The sequence below is a fragment of the Oryza sativa genome, chromosome 4 (assembly GCF_034140825.1).
Source record: "Oryza sativa Japonica Group chromosome 4, ASM3414082v1".
In the NCBI taxonomy this organism is placed as follows: Eukaryota; Viridiplantae; Streptophyta; class Magnoliopsida; order Poales; family Poaceae; genus Oryza; species Oryza sativa.
The window spans coordinates 32428889-32448078 of record NC_089038.1 but is presented as its reverse complement, the minus strand read 5'-3'; the positions used below and the strand labels follow the sequence as shown (position 1 = coordinate 32448078).

The 19190-nt window shown below is 39.3% G+C and overlaps 3 protein-coding genes and 1 long non-coding RNA gene across 5 annotated transcripts; 3 read left to right on the top strand and 1 right to left on the bottom strand.

Moving 5' to 3' along the window:
* The first annotated feature begins 1090 nt into the window (after window positions 1-1090).
* On the top strand, window positions 1091-3061 carry LOC4337077 (CRIB domain-containing protein RIC10). Its single transcript, XM_026024505.2, has 4 exons — window positions 1091-1301; window positions 1431-1531; window positions 1613-1694; window positions 2562-3061. The coding sequence occupies exons 1-4, from the start codon at window positions 1244-1246 to the stop codon at window positions 2816-2818; spliced, it is 498 nt and encodes a 165-aa protein (XP_025880290.1). The 5' UTR covers window positions 1091-1243; the 3' UTR covers window positions 2819-3061.
* Window positions 3062-6682: 3621 nt separating this feature from the next.
* On the bottom strand, window positions 6683-7792 carry LOC4337076 (uncharacterized). The gene is made up of 3 exons (XM_015779575.3): window positions 7219-7792; window positions 7025-7102; window positions 6683-6924 (listed from the first exon to the last, which is right to left on the bottom strand). Exons 1-3 carry the CDS (start codon window positions 7522-7524, stop codon window positions 6757-6759), a joined length of 552 nt encoding a protein of 183 aa, XP_015635061.1. The 5' UTR covers window positions 7525-7792; the 3' UTR covers window positions 6683-6756.
* A 3862-nt stretch (window positions 7793-11654) lies between these two features.
* LOC4337075 (ABC transporter I family member 1) lies at window positions 11655-14848 on the top strand. Of its 2 annotated transcripts, XR_010741125.1 has the most exons (4): window positions 11655-12491; window positions 12703-12819; window positions 13769-13926; window positions 14424-14848. XR_010741125.1 is itself a non-coding variant. In XM_066310149.1 (1 exon), the coding sequence occupies exon 1, from the start codon at window positions 11796-11798 to the stop codon at window positions 12468-12470; it is 675 nt and encodes a 224-aa protein (XP_066166246.1). In that variant the 5' UTR covers window positions 11655-11795; the 3' UTR covers window positions 12471-12603. The 2 variants fall into 2 exon arrangements, 1 of the variants encoding a protein (XP_066166246.1); XM_066310149.1 differs by lacking the exons at window positions 12703-12819; window positions 13769-13926; window positions 14424-14848 and having other exon boundaries at window positions 11655-12603.
* Window positions 14849-15640: 792 nt separating this feature from the next.
* Window positions 15641-18465, top strand: LOC136356376 (uncharacterized). Its single transcript, XR_010741126.1, has 2 exons — window positions 15641-18106; window positions 18187-18465. It is a non-coding gene; the product is annotated as an uncharacterized lncRNA (long non-coding RNA).
* Window positions 18466-19190: the final 725 nt, after the last annotated feature.

The following is a 19190-nucleotide window of genomic DNA, read 5'->3' as shown; positions in this document are numbered from 1 at the left end:
GTCAAATTTGAACTTGCATTTTGTGAAATGATATATTAATTGCACATGAATCTATCTTGTCAATTTTTTTAAAAAAAAAATCATAACTATTTAGTTGACATTCATGGTCACTGCTGTAGTAGTACAACATACTCCCTCTGTCTAAAAAAAATCTAGGATTGGATGTGACATATCCTAGTACAATGAATCAGGACGGACTAGGATATATCACATTCAGTCTTAGGTTTATTTTTTGTGGGACGGAGGGAGTATATAGTAACCTCTTACCGCTTTATGTGATTCCTGCTGAAATATTTGGAAGTCCGGACAAAATACAGCCTTCTTTTTTGCCGGGTCGGCCGACCACTTTCATTAAGATTTGAGGGAGAAAAATAATAAATTGTTACAAACGACAATACTACGATGTCGTGCCAGTTCGGGAAAGATCCCCGGTCCAGCTAAGAACGAAAGAGAAAGAAAAGAAAATAGCCGGGGCAAATCCTCGAGACCTATCCACCGTGATCACTCGCCAAATTGGGAAAAGATCCCAGCCACTCTCCATACAGTAATTGCAGTGACCTGCATATAGCCTAGTGGTTACAGTGACTTGAGTAGTACCCCAAAATCCTGAGTTCAAATCTCCATATGAGCAAATTTCAGATTGGGTTGTTTATGGAGCTAGATTCCCTATTTCAATGGCAGTATATATACAGTTGGTTGTAGAGGTCGGGTAAAAAAAAAACCCTTCTCTAAAAAAAATACAGCAATTTCCTCTCTTATATCCTCCGCTAGTTGCTCCGGTAACTTGGACACATGCTGAAATATTCTTGCATTACGTTCCTTCCAAATCAACCAGCAAATTAGCATGAATGCACTGTCGAAATCCGACATGTAGCTCGTCCGAAAACAACGTCTTGTTGCAAGCCACCAATCGGCCAGAGTATTGACATCATCCGCCGGGATTGCGAAGTTAGCATTGCACCATCTTCAGAGAAGGATGTGTGGTGCAAGAAGCTTTCAATAGAAACAACTGAGGAGGGGCATCAACATCATCAACTACCCTCTAGCTATATCATCCTTGTCAGAATGATACATCTTTGTCAGGGATATTTCATTCTGCACATAATCACAATATCTGGTTAACACATCTTTGTCAGGGATGAAAAAGCCTTCGAAACTTCTGCATATTGCTTGCCTTTGCTTGTAAGATTTCTTTTTTGTGTTCTTATTGTTTCTGAAGAGCGTGTTTGTAAGGAACATCCCAATGGCGTACAAGATGAAAGGGATCTTCAAGGGACTCAAGGTCATCTCTCAGATCTTTGGTCAGTACAATAGTACAATGTTTTGGGCTTTTCATGCTCCTCTGCATCTAATCTCCTTTCTTGCTTGCTGACATCTCTCATTTTCTACTGACGGTCTTCTTTCTTGCATTCTCTGAATGGTTTTTGCAGTAGTGAAGGAGCATGAGATGCAGATTGGTAGTCCGACAGACGTGAAGCATGTCGCGCACATCGGTTGGGATGGCCTGACAGGGAATGCTTCTCCAAGCTGGGTAAATGTACCTGAATTTCAGTGAAATGATACAATCATCTTCTTGTTTCAAATTGTCTGATTTCTCTCATCTGTTCTTTAGATGAATGACATCAGGGCATCGTCTGAACTTCTGTCTTTGGGCAACTTTGCACCATCTGCAGGGACCTCTTGGGCTTCTCAAGGTATGGCAAGAATTACTTGTTCTTCAGAGTGGAAGATTTTCTGTGTTGGTGCGATTGCTTCATATGATTGTGGCTTCTTTGGGAAAGGCTTTGGTCTGTCTTATGAGTGGCATGTATGGATAAGCATGCAAACTTGGCAAGTTACTCTAGTTTAATCCTAGAATCATGGGCACGTCTGCATGTTCTTGATCTGGGATCCGGAGTTGCAGGGAACACTCCGATAAAACAAATCCACACTTCTGATTTCCTAACTACCAGCAGCATCTTTTGCCAGGCAATGGATTGTGTGTACACATGATTACTGAACCTTTTGAAAGAAAACTTGATGAATGATAAAAACATGTAAGCCTCTGGTAATCCTCTTCAATCATTATGTGATTGATGGTTAGAATCACGAGAATCGAAATTTATTACGAGTTAAGTAAGTGTGAGGAAGTTCAGAGAAAACAATGTTTAACCAAGAACAATACACTGTATCATGCATAGTTTAATACTGCAATACGGAGTGAGCTCGAGACGTGGTCTAGCTAATAAACTAGCAGAAATTTTCTTGTTGAACTCATATGGCAGGACAGGATTCGGATTTGATAAGAACATGATGTCCATTGTCCACTCATGCATAAATAGATCCTTCCCAAGGCACAAACACCGTAGATTAGATTCCCATTGTCACAAACTGCTGTCTGACAGACAACAAACAAGCATGCTAATGGCCACGGAACGACTGAAATTTTGCATGATCACTCAACATATTCAGTTAAACACTGCTGCAACAATGCAGTTCTTGGACAGCATCAGCAATCGGCCATGTCGATCCTAATGTCTTCTTGGCACTCACATGCTGATCTGCTTCCACTGTTGGGACAGATTTCGACCAGCCTCGAGACTCGTCGTCCTTCGCCACGCCGTCAGAGAACACCAGCCTGCAGCAGCAAGAAGCGGCGCCGCCTCCTGACATACCACGCCCGCCGGCGGCGAGGAAGACGAGGCGGAAGCGGAGGTCCACGAGCGACTGCCCGGTGCCTTCTTCTTCTTCTTCGGCGAGACCCAGCTGCGATTCCACCATGGCGCCTGCTTCCGACGCCAATGCGTCGCAAGATCAAAACTGCAACTCTGCAACGTGAAGTGCAGCACTGATCGAATTTCCGGGTGTGCTACTGCTACTTGCGCAGAGAGTGCTGTACATCGTTGTCTGTTCAGTGCTCTCTGCTTTGCGCCAACTGTACATGTAAATGGGTTTGGAGTTTGGAGTGCAGATTAATCGGCGATCGTACGGAGAAATTGGAATGTGATCGCCGTTTGTGTGTTTGATTGTGACTAACCAGAGAAGTTAATTTGATGTTCAAGGATAGGGATTTCGATGAGTAGGCCCCAATTGCCTCTGCACTACTCTGTAGTCTGTCCTGCCTGGCCGGATTACTGTCAGGTGACCACATATTTTTCTCTTCTAGAAAAAGAGAAGTTTTTTTTAGTGAAAAAAAAGTTCTCCCACCAATTTTAAGAGTTATTGAGAGGTATTACCTCTGCTTTTAAATTTATGACATTGTTGATTTTTGGATATTTCATTTGACTATTTGTTTTATAAAAAAAAGCTACTCATTTCATTCTAGAAAATAAACCAAAGATTTACCTTATAAATTGTTTTTTTATGAAGGGTGTATGTAAGTATCATTTATTTTGTGTTTTAAACTAAAATTATCATTATTTTATTATTAAAGACACTCTAAATATGACTAATATTTTTTTATATTTATATTTTTTGAATGAGATGAATGATCAAACGTCATATTCAAAAGTCAATAGCGTCATACATTTAAAAACACATGGAGTATTATATCTTCTAGCATTATTTTTTTTTCGCCGGGCTTCTAGCATTAATTTGCCTGAAACTAATAAAAGTTACTTGTGATGGGATGAACAGGGGAGTGACTAAAAAGAACTAAGACACTTGGAAAAGCCTGCAAAAACAATCATGTTGCCTTCTGGATAAACTGATATCACAATTGCCAGTGTGGAATCTCAGCGCCGGCTCTCCAGCCTCCAGCCATGCGTATTCCCTGACGCTAAAGAACAAGTTGAGCAAGCCAACCAGAGACTAAGATTCGTTCAAACAATGCAGTACAAGATTCCTACCAATGGTGGACAGTTTTTATATCAGCTCCACTGTTTTAATTTATACACATGGTTAATATGCAGTTATGTTCCAAGCCCCAGCCTAGCTATAGTCTCTGCTTGTCTCTTCCGGAGCCGATGAACTGATGAACACCGAGATGCTTTTGGTTGGATAAGATGCCGTTCGTCCCTGAATTCTCTGAATCCGTCCTACTTCTGGTCTGTTTATAGCTGGATCATCATTTCGGTTTGTTGCCGAGTGAACCAAGAACAGAAAGGATTTTAGGTGCACCTTTCGCTCTGACGCTGATGAATGATGAGTAGGAGGTTGACATTGTCACAGGTCTGCCATTGCTGAATTCTTAAGTTTAGTACGATCCCTGAAGGTCAATATCAAATCGGTGTTAATGTGTGTAGATGGTACTAAGTTTGTTGCAGTGATCATTTTCAGAAATTGTATAGTACTTGTGCTGTTCCCTAACCCAGCTAGCCTTGACTGACTGCAAAATATTCTTAGCTAGAGCAGATTCGTGTGCCAGATGGTTCCTACCTCGAAATATGTCTTAAATAGTACGTTTTGTTCTTCAATATCTCAGAGTGATACCTGATTCAGACTTCGAAATATATCTTAAATAGTATATTTTGTTCTTAAATACCTGATTCAGACTCTAGGCAATTTTTACTCCATTTCTTGTACTTGTACTATTCCCTAACGCAGCTAGCCTTGACTGGCTGCAAAATATTCTTAGCTAGAGAAGATTCTTGTGCCAGATAATTCCAACCTCCAAATGTATCCTAAATAGCAGTATAGTACATTTTGTTCTTCAATATCTCAAAGAGTAATACCTGATTCATACTTCGAAATATACTACCTCCGTTTTTTAAGTACATAACGCTGTTGACTTTTTACATCATGTTTGACCATTCGTTTTATTAAAAAAAATTAACTAAATATTTTTTCTTCTGTTGTGGCTTGATTTATCACTTAAGTACCATTAAGCATTACTTATAACTTTTAAGATGTATACAAAATTTTCGAATAAGACTAATGGTTAAATGTTGTAACAAAAGTCAACAACGTCGTATATTAAAAAACTGAGGGTATATCTTAAAAGTACATTTTTTCTTCAATATCAAAAAGAGTAATATATCTTAATAGCATTTGATCGGCCTAATCCTTTGGCCAACCCGGCAACAAAAGAGTAATACCTGATTCATACTGCAGGCACTTTTTACTCCATTTCTCCACTGGTCTTTGTCACAAATGTCTTGAAATGGCAAGGTAACCTAAAAGAACTTTTTGATAAATCTTTATACTAGTACTTTTACAGCTGCCAAGTTGTCATAAAAAAGTTTAGTACATTAAAGTCAGTACTAAGGATTAAGGAATATGGATAACAGTCAGACATGTCAAGTGGCATTGTTTAAAGAGCAAAACTTATCCACACTATGAAAAGAGATTTTCCTAGCAGAGTCGGAGATAGGATCTTCATGGAAAGAAAATAGTCTGCAAGTTACTACTAAATACTAACATAAGTGTGACCTTTTCTAGACAACTAATCTGATGTATAAAGTATAAACAACTGGGCCTATACATATCATATATGATTAGTAAGGCAACATGCTATGCTCCATATTCTATCTTCAGAGCAAGGAATTTCACATGAACTTCGTGAGAACCTTTTGCCTTAATCAGTTCATTTCCGGTAGGAGACGGAAAATTTTCAGCGTTCTAGAAGAGCCCGAAAAGAACATGTTCAATATCTCCACTCAATCTTAATGAAATTTGGCCGGCCTAATCGTTCAGCCGACCCGACAAAATAGAACATGGTCAATATGATGTTTGGAAGTCTTCAAAACTAACTATATACAGTACAATTGGAAATGCTCCTGAAAATTCAAACCAGTTAATGAATTCCATTATTTAAAGAAACAAATTCAAACCAGTTGAATGAGAATCACATGCCTACATCCTATGTCCTGTAAAATGCTACAGTTTGTACTACTTAGAAGGGATCCATGGATGTGCTTAGAATTGTCAAGAATTCAAGGTCCACTAGATGCTAGCTGCATCCTTGTGATGGCACATGGGAATTTTCTTATGTTGTGATATAAATAAGCTACCTGCTACCCCTGCAACATGTATATATTCTACTGAACTGAAATTATTCAAGCAGACAATTGGTACATGCTGTTTAGGTATTTTGGGAAGGTCAGAGAGATGCCCCTTGTACTTATTCTGACTGAATAAGCAGAGGCAAGTGGCACTTTCTGGTCACTAAAAAAAGATTAGCTTCTTGTATTAACAAGTATTACAGCCTGCTTCTACCTAGTGAGCGATCACATCACTGACGTTTGCAGAGGTGCAAGGGCACTCATTTAACTATTGATAGAATGTAAACTGACTGAACTAGTTGATTAATGATTATACTTAGTTATTAAAGTTTGAGAATTTAACATTGCACTTAACACTCTGCAGGTACTAAGTTGCTATCTTCTAGTAATAGATTTACAGGTCAATACCTGTACTTCAGAAGAATGAATGCAGCGTGAAAATTTACTAAGTATTACGATGACATAATTAAGGTATGCAGTAACACATAGATAAATGACTACCCTGTCACATAGATAAATGAATTGTACTGAAAGTTTGCCTAAACTTGGAAATTTTTAACAATTGAATACTTAGAAAGAACTGAAGCTATGCGTACAAATTAAATTTCCTCACTGGCGTATGCACTAGCTAGATTATCTCTTCCTACTTGTTTATTGTTCTCCAATAGTTGAATACTTATTTTTCTAAGCGAGTGGTACGATCAGACAGCTCAACAGCATGATAGGAATTAGGTTTCTGATCATCAGCTGACACAAGAGAGTGATATATGAACACTATCGTTGTATACGATTAATTAAACTGAATACTGACAGTACACATTAACAGTACAATCAATCATCCGAGGTAATTTATCAACATGGAGAGAGGGACCAAGCAGAGCCCTTTCTTCCTCAGCTCATTACATTCATACAAGGACTTGTCGTTGTTGTTATCAACACTGACTGTTTCTTGAAGCACTTCAGCCGCCGGCTGTCGTGAACTGGCATCGACAAAATACTTGGCCTGCAATGTTAAGTAAACTTGTAAGGAAACATACATGGATACATATAATTGGGTTCTGAACAAAGAAAGAAAATATAGAGAAACTGTTTCAGAAACTTACCAGCTGTGTGATGTTGATATCTTTAGCCTCCATTGTTGCCATTGACTTCATATCAACATTGTTCAAGTTGCTAGTTAACTGTAAAACAACAGATGGTAGCTATGTAAGAAATGCAGGTTATATATGTAATGTTGTTTTGAACAACAAGAAGAGATGAACAGATGAACAGGCATACAGGCAGAATCTTTTCTAACCTTAGGGGCAGCTGCAGAAGAACAGGCAGTGTCCTGCAAGGAATCATCGTCATCGTCGTCGTCACACATCATCTCCGACGTGATGAACGATGCGTCGTCATAGGAAGTAGCAAACGAAGAAGAGAAGCCAGAGGAGAAGCTGCTGCTGCCAGAGATCACTGGTTCCTGGCACATCTCCTGGCTGTTGTACGGTGATGCCAAGAAGTTCGCAATGTGCATCGCCCAGCTGCTCTCTCCAGCTGACATGGACGACGTCTCAGCTGCTGGGCTAATGCAAGAAGAGTAATGAGATGTGTTGTTCTCCATGTGTGATTCTTTCTAGCTCGACCTGTCTCTCTCTCTGAATTTGTGCCTAGCAATATGCAGCAGTAGCAGTGTGTAGCTAGAGCTGGATGATGGTGTGTTTATATATAGCTGCAAGAATGCAGAGAATGGATATGATACACAAGAGAATGAACTGTCTGTCAGAGACTGAGGCAGGCCAGCATTGGAAAAACTAATGCTAGCTCTATGGGAATCTTCTCGTTGCAATTGTTTAATTCTTGCGATGGAGAATTATTCTACAGTAGTATACAAGTATGATTATTATGGTGATGATGGTTTTTATATTGTGCTGGTGATTAGGCCGAGGCGGTTGGGACATACACCATCCAATGATCCCCAGTGAGAGCTCCACTTCACCTACTGCTAATTGCAGCTTCTCTCTTACCAATTCACTGTACTCTTGGCCAATTCTTAGCCTTAAATCTGAACTGAACTGAATATAATATATAAAATGCAAATTAAAGCTCCTGCCTTTCTTTCAGAAGAAAATCTATCGGAACTGAAAATGCAGTACACTAATAATATATTATCTCCATTTGCATCTAACTTCTACGGATGAACAGCTAGCTACCCCTGTTCCAGTACTAAGCTTTTGACGACTTCGCGAGTAATAATGGCGAAAAGTTGCATGTAGTAGTAGTCTTGGCCTCTTCTTAGCCTTAAATCTTAACTGAACTGAACATAATACTCCCTTAATTCCATAATTATAAGGCACGACTAATTTTTAAAGTTGTTTCATAATATAAGGTATGCATGCATGCATGTCATTAACTAGCACATCTTTTACACTAAAATATTATTATTTGAATCCTCCATCATCAAAATCTCTAATTTTATTAGGTGCATGCATTCTATTTATTAGGTTAATCCAAACTATGAGGTGATGATAATTATTTCTTGGTATTTGTGTTAAGGGTGGTTGTGTCTTATATTTTGGAATGGAAGGAGTATAACATACAAAAAAGCATTGCTCTTGCCTTATCTTATGAAAAGAAAATCTGAACTGAAAAATACAAATACAGTGCTAATAATATATTTCCATTTGCAATTTCTACTGATGAACAGCTAGCTATCCCAGTTGCAGACTTGCAGTAGTCCTGAGCTTTTTTTGACGAATTCCGGAGCAATAATGGCGAAAAGTTCCCTTGCAATGGAGGATGCAGCAGTAGTACTGAACTACTGAAGAGAAGACGAATCAGGATTCAGAGGGATTAAGATACGCTGCATTTTCTCTAGCCGATCCATTCTGATCATGCCGGGCGATCGGGCGCCAAAGACCAAATCGGGCCGTGGTCCATTGCTCATATCAGGCACGTAATCAGAGTCGTCTCTACCTAATCCGATCATGTGGATGATCACAAATTTCACACGAAATGACACGATCTTAAGCAGAGGGACGGCCAATATGCATGCATGCATGCAAAGACCGTATCTCGCGGAAACCATAGTTTAACTAGATTTTTATCTCTGAAACAACTCAAGCAAGCTTTTCTGAGGTGTGATAGATGATGATACGGCGGTGTGATGAACTGATAATATATACAATCTGCATATGCTTGCATGGTTTGCTTAACAAAGGATTAATCCATGCAGCTAGTAGCATGCAACTGTTATAATGCAGCCAATAACAATAAGCAAGTGGTCAAATCAAAAAATTCAAAAACCAAAATCGAACTGAAAATTAAATCACATCGACCATTACAGACAAGTGTGTACAGCTCATCACTCTGTTCTGTGTGAGGTGTCATGTGGGCAATGCAGGGGGTGGGGCCCACATGTCAGTCAATGAGGTAGGCATCGCTCCTAGGTGACGTCATCTCGCGCGTATCTATCGGATCCTGAGTTAGTTGGTCGCGCGCGGCGCGCAATCCAGACAGATGAACGGCTGGCCGGGTCAATGCGTGAATACGTAGTTGATGATTCGTATAATTAACTCCATCGTCTAAGTACCTAGCTACAGTAGCCTAGTGTTCATAGCCAGTAGCTACCAATTTAACAATCTTGCAGCACACCCGGCGTAGCCTCAACCATTGATTAGAGATTTAGAAAAACTCAGCGCGTGTGCTCGTTTTTCTCACAAGCATATACATACACAACATTTAGTTATATTTAGTGCAACTGGTGGTGTCTATCAAGAAATTAGCTGTACGTCATATATACCTATCGATAGCGAGGAGTCCATCACTTTATCAATTTTAAGATATACCGCTCCAGAATGCATGCACTTATAGATTTAGGTGTACGTGCGTTCATATGGGTGGGTGTGCGCGTGTTGTGTTTCTAAAAAGAAATAATCTTATTTTGGTTAATTTTTGATGCAGCCTATTAGCATCAAGCCATGTGTTGATCGATGAAGCGCTGGCTGACGTTCTCGTGGACGAATGGAGATTCTAGATCTCAGCGACAACGACATGACTTGCTAACGAACGCGCGACAACAAAGAGGATCATCGTGGATATGCCGATATGGCTCAACTGCTCAATATAGAATTTGCTAAGGCCCTGTTTAGTTCTAAAAACTTTTTCTCAAAAACATCACATCGAATCTTTGAAAATATGCATGGAGTATTAAATGTAGATAAATTTAAAAACTAATTACACAGTTAGGGAAAAAATCGCGAGACGAATCTTTTGAATCTAATTAGTTCATAATTAGCCATAAGTGCTACAGTAGCCCACATGTATTAATGACGGATTAATTAGGCTCAAAAGATTATTCTCGCTGTTTCTAGGCAAGTTATGAAATTAGTTTTTTCATTCGTATCCAAAAACCCCTTCCGATATCCGGTCAAACGTCCGATGTGACAAAAAAAGGCCCTAAGTAAAATTGTTTTTGTTAGAAATGAAAGAGGTAGGAAGAGAGAGATTTTATTTATACCCAACTTAGCGATTTTATATATATGGTGATGGGATGGACAATAGCTAGCTTGGTCGTCCAGTAGTTGAGTCAGCCCAAGACGAAGTGTCGCATCATCGCCAACCAAAACTCATCAGTCATCACGGTAATGAATGTCAACTTGCCAAGAAAAGAAACTCATAAGGAATTAAAAAAATCTACAGTTAAGCTACCAGTGTGAATTCTCATTTCTCAACCCCCTGTGCTCAACCTATGCAAGTGGAACTGTGGAAGGCCTTGTTTAGTTGCTATTTTTTTTTTCAAAAACATCACATCTAATCTTTGGATACCGTAGAACATTAAATATAGATAAAATAAAAAACTAATTGTACAGTTTGCATGAAAAATCGCGAGACGAATCTTTTAAGCCTAATTAGTCCATGATTAGTCATAAGTACTACAGTAACCCACATATGCTAATGGTGGATTAATTAGGCTTAATAAATTCGTCTCGCGGTTTCTAGGCGAGTTATGAAATTTGTTTTCTCATTCGTGTCAAAAACTCCTTCCGATATTCGGTCAAATGTCCGATGTGACGCTTAAAAATTACTTTTTTCGCGAACTAAACAAGGCCGAAATATGGATCCTCCGTCTTGACGATCACTATAAGAATACTTTCTGGGGTTCGCATCAAATGCTACAGATACAAACGCCACCAATGCAGTTTCAGTCCACAGTTAAATTTCCCTGGTAAAAAAAAGGGTTGGGAAAAAAAATCAAGGATTCAAAAAAGAAGAAAAAAAGTATATATATCACGTTTTGACAATCTTTTATTATCGATGTTTCACTTTGAACCACCTTTTAATTAACTATTATTTTTATTTTGGACATGATAATTTTACCTTTGTGATATTTAGACAATCTACATCAATTTTGTCATACATAAAAAAACGGTCTACATACATCCGAGGGAGTTTATTGACGAGTAAGAGATGGCGTACACAAGGTTGTTCATATGCTTGAGAAGAGAGTCAGGTGATCCAAAGTAAAACATAGATAATATTATCTGGCCTAAAATAAAAATATTGGTTAAATGACAGCTCAAAACATTAAGAAAAACATCGGTAACACAAGATAGCTCAAAGTAAAATATACATTAAGAAAAAAGAATGGGAACGCGGGCCAGGTCACGGCCTCAAACCGGCGAGCCCATTCGGATCCCCACGGCCCATGATTGGCTAAAGCCCATTAAATCCTCGTAGAAAAAAAGGCCCAGTAAACCACTCACCACGACACTCCCCCCCACTTCGTCGTCTCCGCGCGCCGCCGCCGCCGCCGCCGTCGCGCGGCGCACCAAGCCACCAATCCTCCCGCCCCCCACCACCGCGGCGCCGAGCCCGCGCGCGCGCGGGGCTGAAATGGCGCCGCTGAAGCCCCCGCCGCCGCGGCTCCTCCTCAACGGCGTCTCCTGCATGCGGAACGCGCAGGCGGTGCTCCGCGACATCAACGTCAGCGTCCACGACGGGACGGCGCTGGTGCTCACCGGCGCCAACGGCTCCGGCAAGAGCACCTTCCTGCGGATGCTCGCCGGCTTCTCGCGCCCCTCGGCGGGGGAGGTCCTCTGGAACGGCCACGACATCACCTCCCCGGGCGTGTTCCAGCAGTACAAGCTTCAGCTCAACTGGATGTCGCTCAAGGACGCCGTCAAGGAGAAGCTCACCGTGCTCGAGAACGTGCAGTGGTTCGAGCTCCTCGAGGGGAAGCACGGCAAGTCGGCCCCGGCCATCGAGCTCATGGGGCTCGGCAGGCTCATGAACGAGAAGGCGAGGATGCTCTCCATGGGCCAGAGGAAGAGGCTCCAGCTCGCCAGGCTGCTCGCCATCGATCGCCCGATCTGGCTCCTGGACGAGCCGTCCGTCGCGCTGGATGCCGAGGGTGTCAAGCTGCTGGAGTACATCATAGCGGAGCACCGCAAGAAGGGTGGGATCGTGTTCGTCGCCACGCATTTGCCCATCGAGATTGAGGATGCCATGTCGCTCCGGCTCCCGCAACGGTTCCCTCGGAGGAAAACTTTGGTTGATCTTGTGCGTTGATGTGGGGTCAAGAATTCAGCTGTATGATTCTAATTCATCTCCATTCATATGAAATCCGTTGGAACAACTTCTTGATGGTTCAGTTTTGTGACACTTTCTTTCGGAAATTAACAATGCACTCACCATTTGAATATGTATGCCGGTTCCTTTTTGCTAACATAACATACATTGAATTTGGTGCATTCACATGTATATGCTGGTGGTGGGTTATTCTGTTCCCTAATCAATGTAGAAATTGAAGAGTATTTGATCATGAGTTGTGTATTCACTCGAGAAGTTTCAAGTGGGGGGAGATCAGGTGGAGGAAATGCTGACCAATTTTGTCTGAAGGAAATATTGACTGAATCAGGTAACCTATTGCTGGTTTAAGAGTAATTTCGCTGTACACATTCAAATTGAAACATTCCTGAATCTCATGTATTGACTAATGTAGATTATGTACATATAGTTATGTTTGTCTGAAATTTGTGTACAATGGTACATCTTACATATATTTTTGTTTACAAGCACAATAGTTTCAAATGGCTTACTGTTAGTTCATTTTTAGGGTCTGTGCTGGCTAGTGCAATATACAACTCAACCATGTCTGATCTACATTAACTAATTATTCTGCCTGGTATACATTTTCCGGCTGGTGTTTCTCCTTCCTATTTGAATTTTTGGACAAAAGGCATGATGGCCCTGCTTTTACTGAAAACATAACAGCTGTCTTTCCTATTTGAATTTACTTATTTGTGTGCAATTCTCATGAATTTAAGTTAGGATGCCCCTGTAGAATTGAGCAAGTATGTTGGTTTATCTAGAAATTTGCCATCTAATGGAAGTCTCAAATGTTTGGTATGAATATGAAAAGATCCTATCGTGGTCTTCTGAATCTCTAACTTATGGCTTGTTACGAATATGGCATCACATTTTGCACGCATGGGTGTAATGATGTGCAATAGTGTTGTGTTGTTTTATACTCTCATTCACTCATTCCTGCTGTAAAAGATTCTAACCTGTTGTGTTCATAAATATAGGCCTCAGATGTTCTTGGGGAAGTAGCTTGCTTTGTTGATTTTATGAACACTTCTGACCTCTGTATGCCATATGCTGAAATTAAATTTTCTGTGCTCTGTACTGTTTTAAAACTATTTCAGGTGGCAATCTTTTGCGTTATGTGTAGCACATTCCATTCTTCTACATTTTTCTGGCAACAGTATCGAAGTTTTCCTTTTGTCCTTGTATAATTCATTAATTCTATTATGCTTGTATACTTCTAACTTATAAACCTAAACTGATGTTCACATTGATTTCAGATGCAAAGTATGATCAAGCACTATTTTGAACTTGAAGAGTAGACTGGATCTTTCACACTGATTTTCTCTTCGCTGTAATGTGAAATAGAAGATCATTGCACTAACCAGTCACATTCGCCTTAAGTTGAATATGGAAAGTAATGTGCAGTAGCAATCTCGTATGTCCATCTATGACTACTCAAATTCTAGTTCCTACTCTGAACTTTCATGTATTAGTATTTACCTGCTAGCTTCAAATTTCTGCAAGCTACTAGCTTTATTATCATCAGTAATCTATCATTCTGGGCAAACCATCATATTTTTTTCTTAGATGTACAAATAATTTCTGCATTATTTTGTATACGGAAATATGTAAGATCAGTATAACCATTGTAAGTGTTTCCATTCTCCAACCATGTTGTTCCCTCTAGACTAATAAAAGGTAGATTTTCAAGAGAGATATGCATATCTCCCTCTCTTGCAATGTTATCTCTTTGTACAGGGAAAAACATATATTATTTGGGAGCAATAGCTAAAATGAAGTTAAAATTTTATTTCCACCTGATACTCTTTGAGTAACATCATCTTGCTGATAGCAAGTCGAATGGTCTGGGATAGTTTACATTCAGTATACTAGGCTGGTCTGTGACTCTGTGTTAACTCTGGTACTACACAGGTGCAGGCTGTAACAAGGGAGCACTGAATGCTCCACTAATAAGTCCCCAGGGACCATTGGAGGTGCTATCTGACCCCATGCTGGAAGTAGCTGGCCCACTATTCAAGACAAGGTATAAAGCCACTTCCCAGTCCAGCACCAAGCCACCAATACTACATAAATGCGCACTGTTCTTTTGCTGTATTTTGTTTGGTTGTTACCTTCTCTTCAGGCCCAATCTAGAGGATGCTAGCGTGGAATATGTGCGCAATGGATCACGGTCGAAAATTATCTTTATATTGCAAACGATCAGGTCTAGCCCAGATCTGAGATAACTTGTTATTTTTTTCTAAATGAAAATTACTGATCCGTGGTGGAATTCAATTAGGATCTTGGCCATCTGGTTCAATACAGTTGTGTTGAAATGCTCATGTTGTCATCTGACATAAGATTGTGATTGCCCTCTATCGCGTTGGTGAACTTTGTTTTCTCTTCACTTTATAAATCCCATGTTTTTCAATTGCAGAGAGAAGCCTCCGGTTTGCATTCTACAAGAACCAAGAAGGGTGGTAACTTGTTGAGGTCAAACAGAATATTTAGGATGGTTTGACACATTACGTAGCATTAATTGTCAAAATGCTATTCTATTAACTAAAGGGCTATTGGATGTGGGAAGACTGAGAGTATAGATAAATTGCCTGAAATAGGTAGAATAACTTTATGAAAAAAGTATTGGATGTGGAGACTTGAGAGACTGGTATATCCGTCCACTCATTTTCAAAGATGATCTTTTGGTTTATCAGTCCTCTTATTTTCAAAGATAATTGTTCCATTAGTTATCTCTTCATATCTTAGGAGATATATTTGGTTTGTTCCTGCAATTACTACTGTTTTCCAGCACATAAACCTTAGTTATGTTTAAATGTTTAATAATTGTGATGGAAGGAGAAAGACAACTAATTGCATTGAGAAGGAGGCCTGAAGATCCAAATATAGACAAGCTCTAACAGGTTTGCAGCTTACTCCCAAGTTCAGCTTACTACTTGTAGCTTCACATGTGTGTATAAACTACTTGCATTAAATTGTCATCATGGAAGACTACCACTATTAAACTGGAAAGGTATGATATGCCATTCAGATAAAGCTCCCAATTAATTGGCAGCTTAGCTCTTTCTTTTCCGAGAGCTGAAACAGTATTTGGAGTTATGGATGGGCTGGTTTTTATTAAACACTGGAGTAGAAGGAATATGACAATGATACCTAGAGTATATTTATGACATTAAAACTAATGTTTGCTAGAATTCAAGCATCATGCTGATTTAGCTTTAAAGGATGGCCTAAAAGGGGAACTTCTTCTCTGTTTGCCTGGTTGTGCTTAAGAGAATATGCATGGGCCAAGTGCCCAACCCTTATAAATATTGCCAGGTGAAATTGTTCACCATGCCTGCCTCTTGTTTGCACTCTTTCCTTAAAGACTGTTGTAGTTGGCCACATCAAACATTTAATCACAGATTCAAATCCTATATCATTCCTTAAAGGAACAAATATAACGCACACACACACACAAGGCCTTATTAATACCCATACTAATGTGAAAAGGTGCAGTGAAGTGCTTGATTTCCCCAAAAGTCTAGGACTGAGACATGGGGCATAAGCCATAATGTAGCGCTGCCAGTACGTCCTCTCTCTAGGGCATACTATAATAACTGCTTGCACTCAGATGTCAATACCACTCTGCTTTAAGGCCTGATGTTTACATAATTAGTACATCATAAAACTTTGGAATCGGCACTTATACTTCAACAAGCACAATAATACAAGGCCGAGTCCCACATGTCAATGTCAATGGGCATTATTAGTATAATTTGTATGACTTGGAAACAGTGCTTGCATTCATTCATCAGGTTGCTTAAATGACAAGCACTTTTAATCAAAGTTCATTTTAAAAACATATGGTGCTAAGCTTACATGATGTTAGTTTTTTTTTTTGGGTCCTTTTTTCCATGTTTGCTACAATCCTTTTGTGTACAGTTTCATTTTGGCACAAGCAAGCTAGAGGATTCTGTCTATATACAAAGTAAGAGAAACTTGTAAGTAAATATTAAGATTAATACGGTTCCTATTTGTGGGGTCCACAACGGCCATGTTAGGCAGGGAAGGTAGCCACATCTGCTGTAGTCCATCATAACGAAAGAAAGATGTTCACCAATGATATGGAGATACTTGTCATGTGTTATATCCACGGATTCTCCGATGGAAAGGAAGATGCTATGAAGAAAACAAACGCTAGTTTCACTTTCTCGATTAATAATTGTGCTACATCATAGACTACTTCAATTCTTGAAAGAAAGAAACTTATCCAGTGGAGCAAGTTGGTTGCTCCTGAAGATTGGATATCACCATCATTATGGTGTAATTCTGCGGTTGGTTAGAGATTTCTCTTTCTAAAAGTTTGTCATGCCTAGTGTATCACAGACTTAAGCAAATGCTCATCTGGAATTTTCCCTTGATGCTTGGAAAAATAATGGGACCAACTACTTTAAGTTTGCCTGTAATAAACCGGAAAAATAGAGAAAACAAAGTAACATTAGTACATGCCAGCCAATTTAAGGAGATGAAATTGTTTAATTTAGGTTGTTTTAAATTAACATTTCTAAGTTTTAGACAATTGAAGGAGGCAAGATTGTGTATAAATAGGTTGCTTTATATAGTAGACAGTTCTGGACCCTAGGAGTACATAGATTGTGTTCTTTGGTATTCATAGGTAGGTTTGAGAGAATTGAATTCATAGAACACGTTTTCAGCCCTCAATGTGGATATCCATCGAAACCCTGAGAGTGGTCTGTCTAAATTATTCAAATTATTTGAAGTACACTACCGCTAATTATTTCTCTTTTTTCTCTTCGAAAATGTCCTTATCAATCATACATGTACCAGAGCAAAATTTTAACTCGGGAAAAGGAAATTGCTTAACAGAGATAATTATGATATTGAAGTGTGGTTGACAAATATATGAAAAATTGAAAAGAAGAAAGCGATGCATATAGGTATTTTAACCATTAAAACTTTCCTTAAAAGGGGGCACTCACTTTCTTTATCATAAACAGTTGCTTATTTTCCTTGCACTGTACCATGTACGTGAATACGTTCTTTCTCATGTGCATGAGTTACTCTGATTGTTTTTTTTATATATATCAAAGAGTACGCTGATTGTTACATTTGTCAAAAGAAACACTCTGCCTTTTTTTCCTTTGTGTACCTTTTTTATATATTACATGTATGCATGCTGAGTCTGCTGTATGGGCTACAGGTAGCTCAGCTGGTCATGCAAACTACTAGCTGAGTCGATTGTATATCTAGCCAATCCTCTGGATTATTACTGAATACTGATTGATGGGTACTGACGTCAATTAGCTAGTATTTACATTCCTTGCTCGGGTTCTTCCAGGCTCCAGCAGCTCACCCATCAGTTTGCACTTCCGATTTTCTCTGCAGAATGCAATTTTCTGATGCATAGATGCATAGTCAATGATGTTGCTCATGTCCGTTATATTGGCTTGTGTTTTTCGACAGGGATGTTGGAAAGAGTTCTGCATAAATCGAAGGAAAGGAGTGGCCCTTACTGAGCAGGAATAAAGGAAAGGGTACAGTGAAAAACTTATAGCAAAACACCGGCAATCACTTCTCAGCTCATACCTAAACAGGTATGCAAGTCAATTGGTTACCTTTTTTAGATGCCTTGGTAATAGTATTTCTTTGCTTACTATATTTTCTTGGATTTCAGCATCAGTTTCTCCTTAAAGTTGTGGTACTGTTGACAGAAAACACGAGGCCTGGGAGATCTGCTTAACTCCAGTGCAGGTCCAAAGCTCGCCTTCGAATGTATGAGCGTGCCAGTTGATTTGATCCTGTAATCAACAAGAAATAGAAGCAAAGAAACCGCATTTAAATCTATAAATGATAGCCGATCGGCTAGGTGCCGATGACATATCATTTATCTTTGAGCCGATGTCATATATACATCGATCGGCAGTCATTAATAAATAAGAAGGGACTAAATCTACTCGATCGGCTGCAGATATTGACAATATATAATCTTTGTATCGATATATACTTAAATCAAGTGATTGGAATAGATCGGTCGCCATGCCGAGACAATATAAATCACTTAAATCGAAATATATATTAATAATGAGACTATATACATTCATAGCATAGCCGATCAAATAGATCTAGCCTGTATCGGCTAATACTCCGATACCACTCTATATTAAGATATTAAAGCAAGTAGAATATACTAGACAAAAGCCTAATATACTTAAATGCAGCAAGATCTTAACATAAAGGGCAGATTTAACATGTCAATCAAGCATATAGGATAAAAAGTAGTTAAATCAGGTAAGATCGGCTGAAACTCCGACACTACCCTAATCGGCAACCAGAGTACATGCTAGAGATTGATATTCTAAGCACGACTTAAGAGATCAAATTCGGCTGATGCAGCATTAAGTATGAAAAGAAGAACAATATCTAGACAATCAAGCCGCTGGAAGTTTCATAGAGTGGTAGATATCTTATATAATCTAGGTCAACGTCGCTATTTAACCAAATCGGCTGCCTTCTGTTAACAGATGTTAGCCGATTGTAGGTTAGATGACGATATTGTCGAAGATTATGTAAGATATATAATAACTTGACGAATTACATAGACAAGATTAGAGTATCATAAAGATGGAAGCACTAATCTCGAGAACATAATTCATCATAACAAGTTTTACCTCTTGTTGA

Coding starts and splice junctions, on each gene's coding strand:
- LOC4337077 (XM_026024505.2), top strand. CDS start 1,244: ATGGCGTACAAGATGAAAGGGATCTTCAAGGGACTCAAGGTCATCTCT. Junction 1,302..1,430: donor GGTCATCTCTCAGATCTTTG/GTCAGTACAATA, acceptor TGGTTTTTGCAG/TAGTGAAGGAGCATGAGATG. Junction 1,695..2,561: donor GACCTCTTGGGCTTCTCAAG/GTATGGCAAGAA, acceptor CTGTTGGGACAG/ATTTCGACCAGCCTCGAGAC.
- LOC4337076 (XM_015779575.3), bottom strand. CDS start 7,524: ATGGAGAACAACACATCTCATTACTCTTCTTGCATTAGCCCAGCAGCT. Junction 7,103..7,218: donor CTTCTGCAGCTGCCCCTAAG/GTTAGAAAAGAT, acceptor GTTGTTTTACAG/TTAACTAGCAACTTGAACAA. Junction 6,925..7,024: donor ATATCAACATCACACAGCTG/GTAAGTTTCTGA, acceptor TTAACATTGCAG/GCCAAGTATTTTGTCGATGC.
- LOC4337075 (XM_066310149.1), top strand. CDS start 11,796: ATGGCGCCGCTGAAGCCCCCGCCGCCGCGGCTCCTCCTCAACGGCGTC.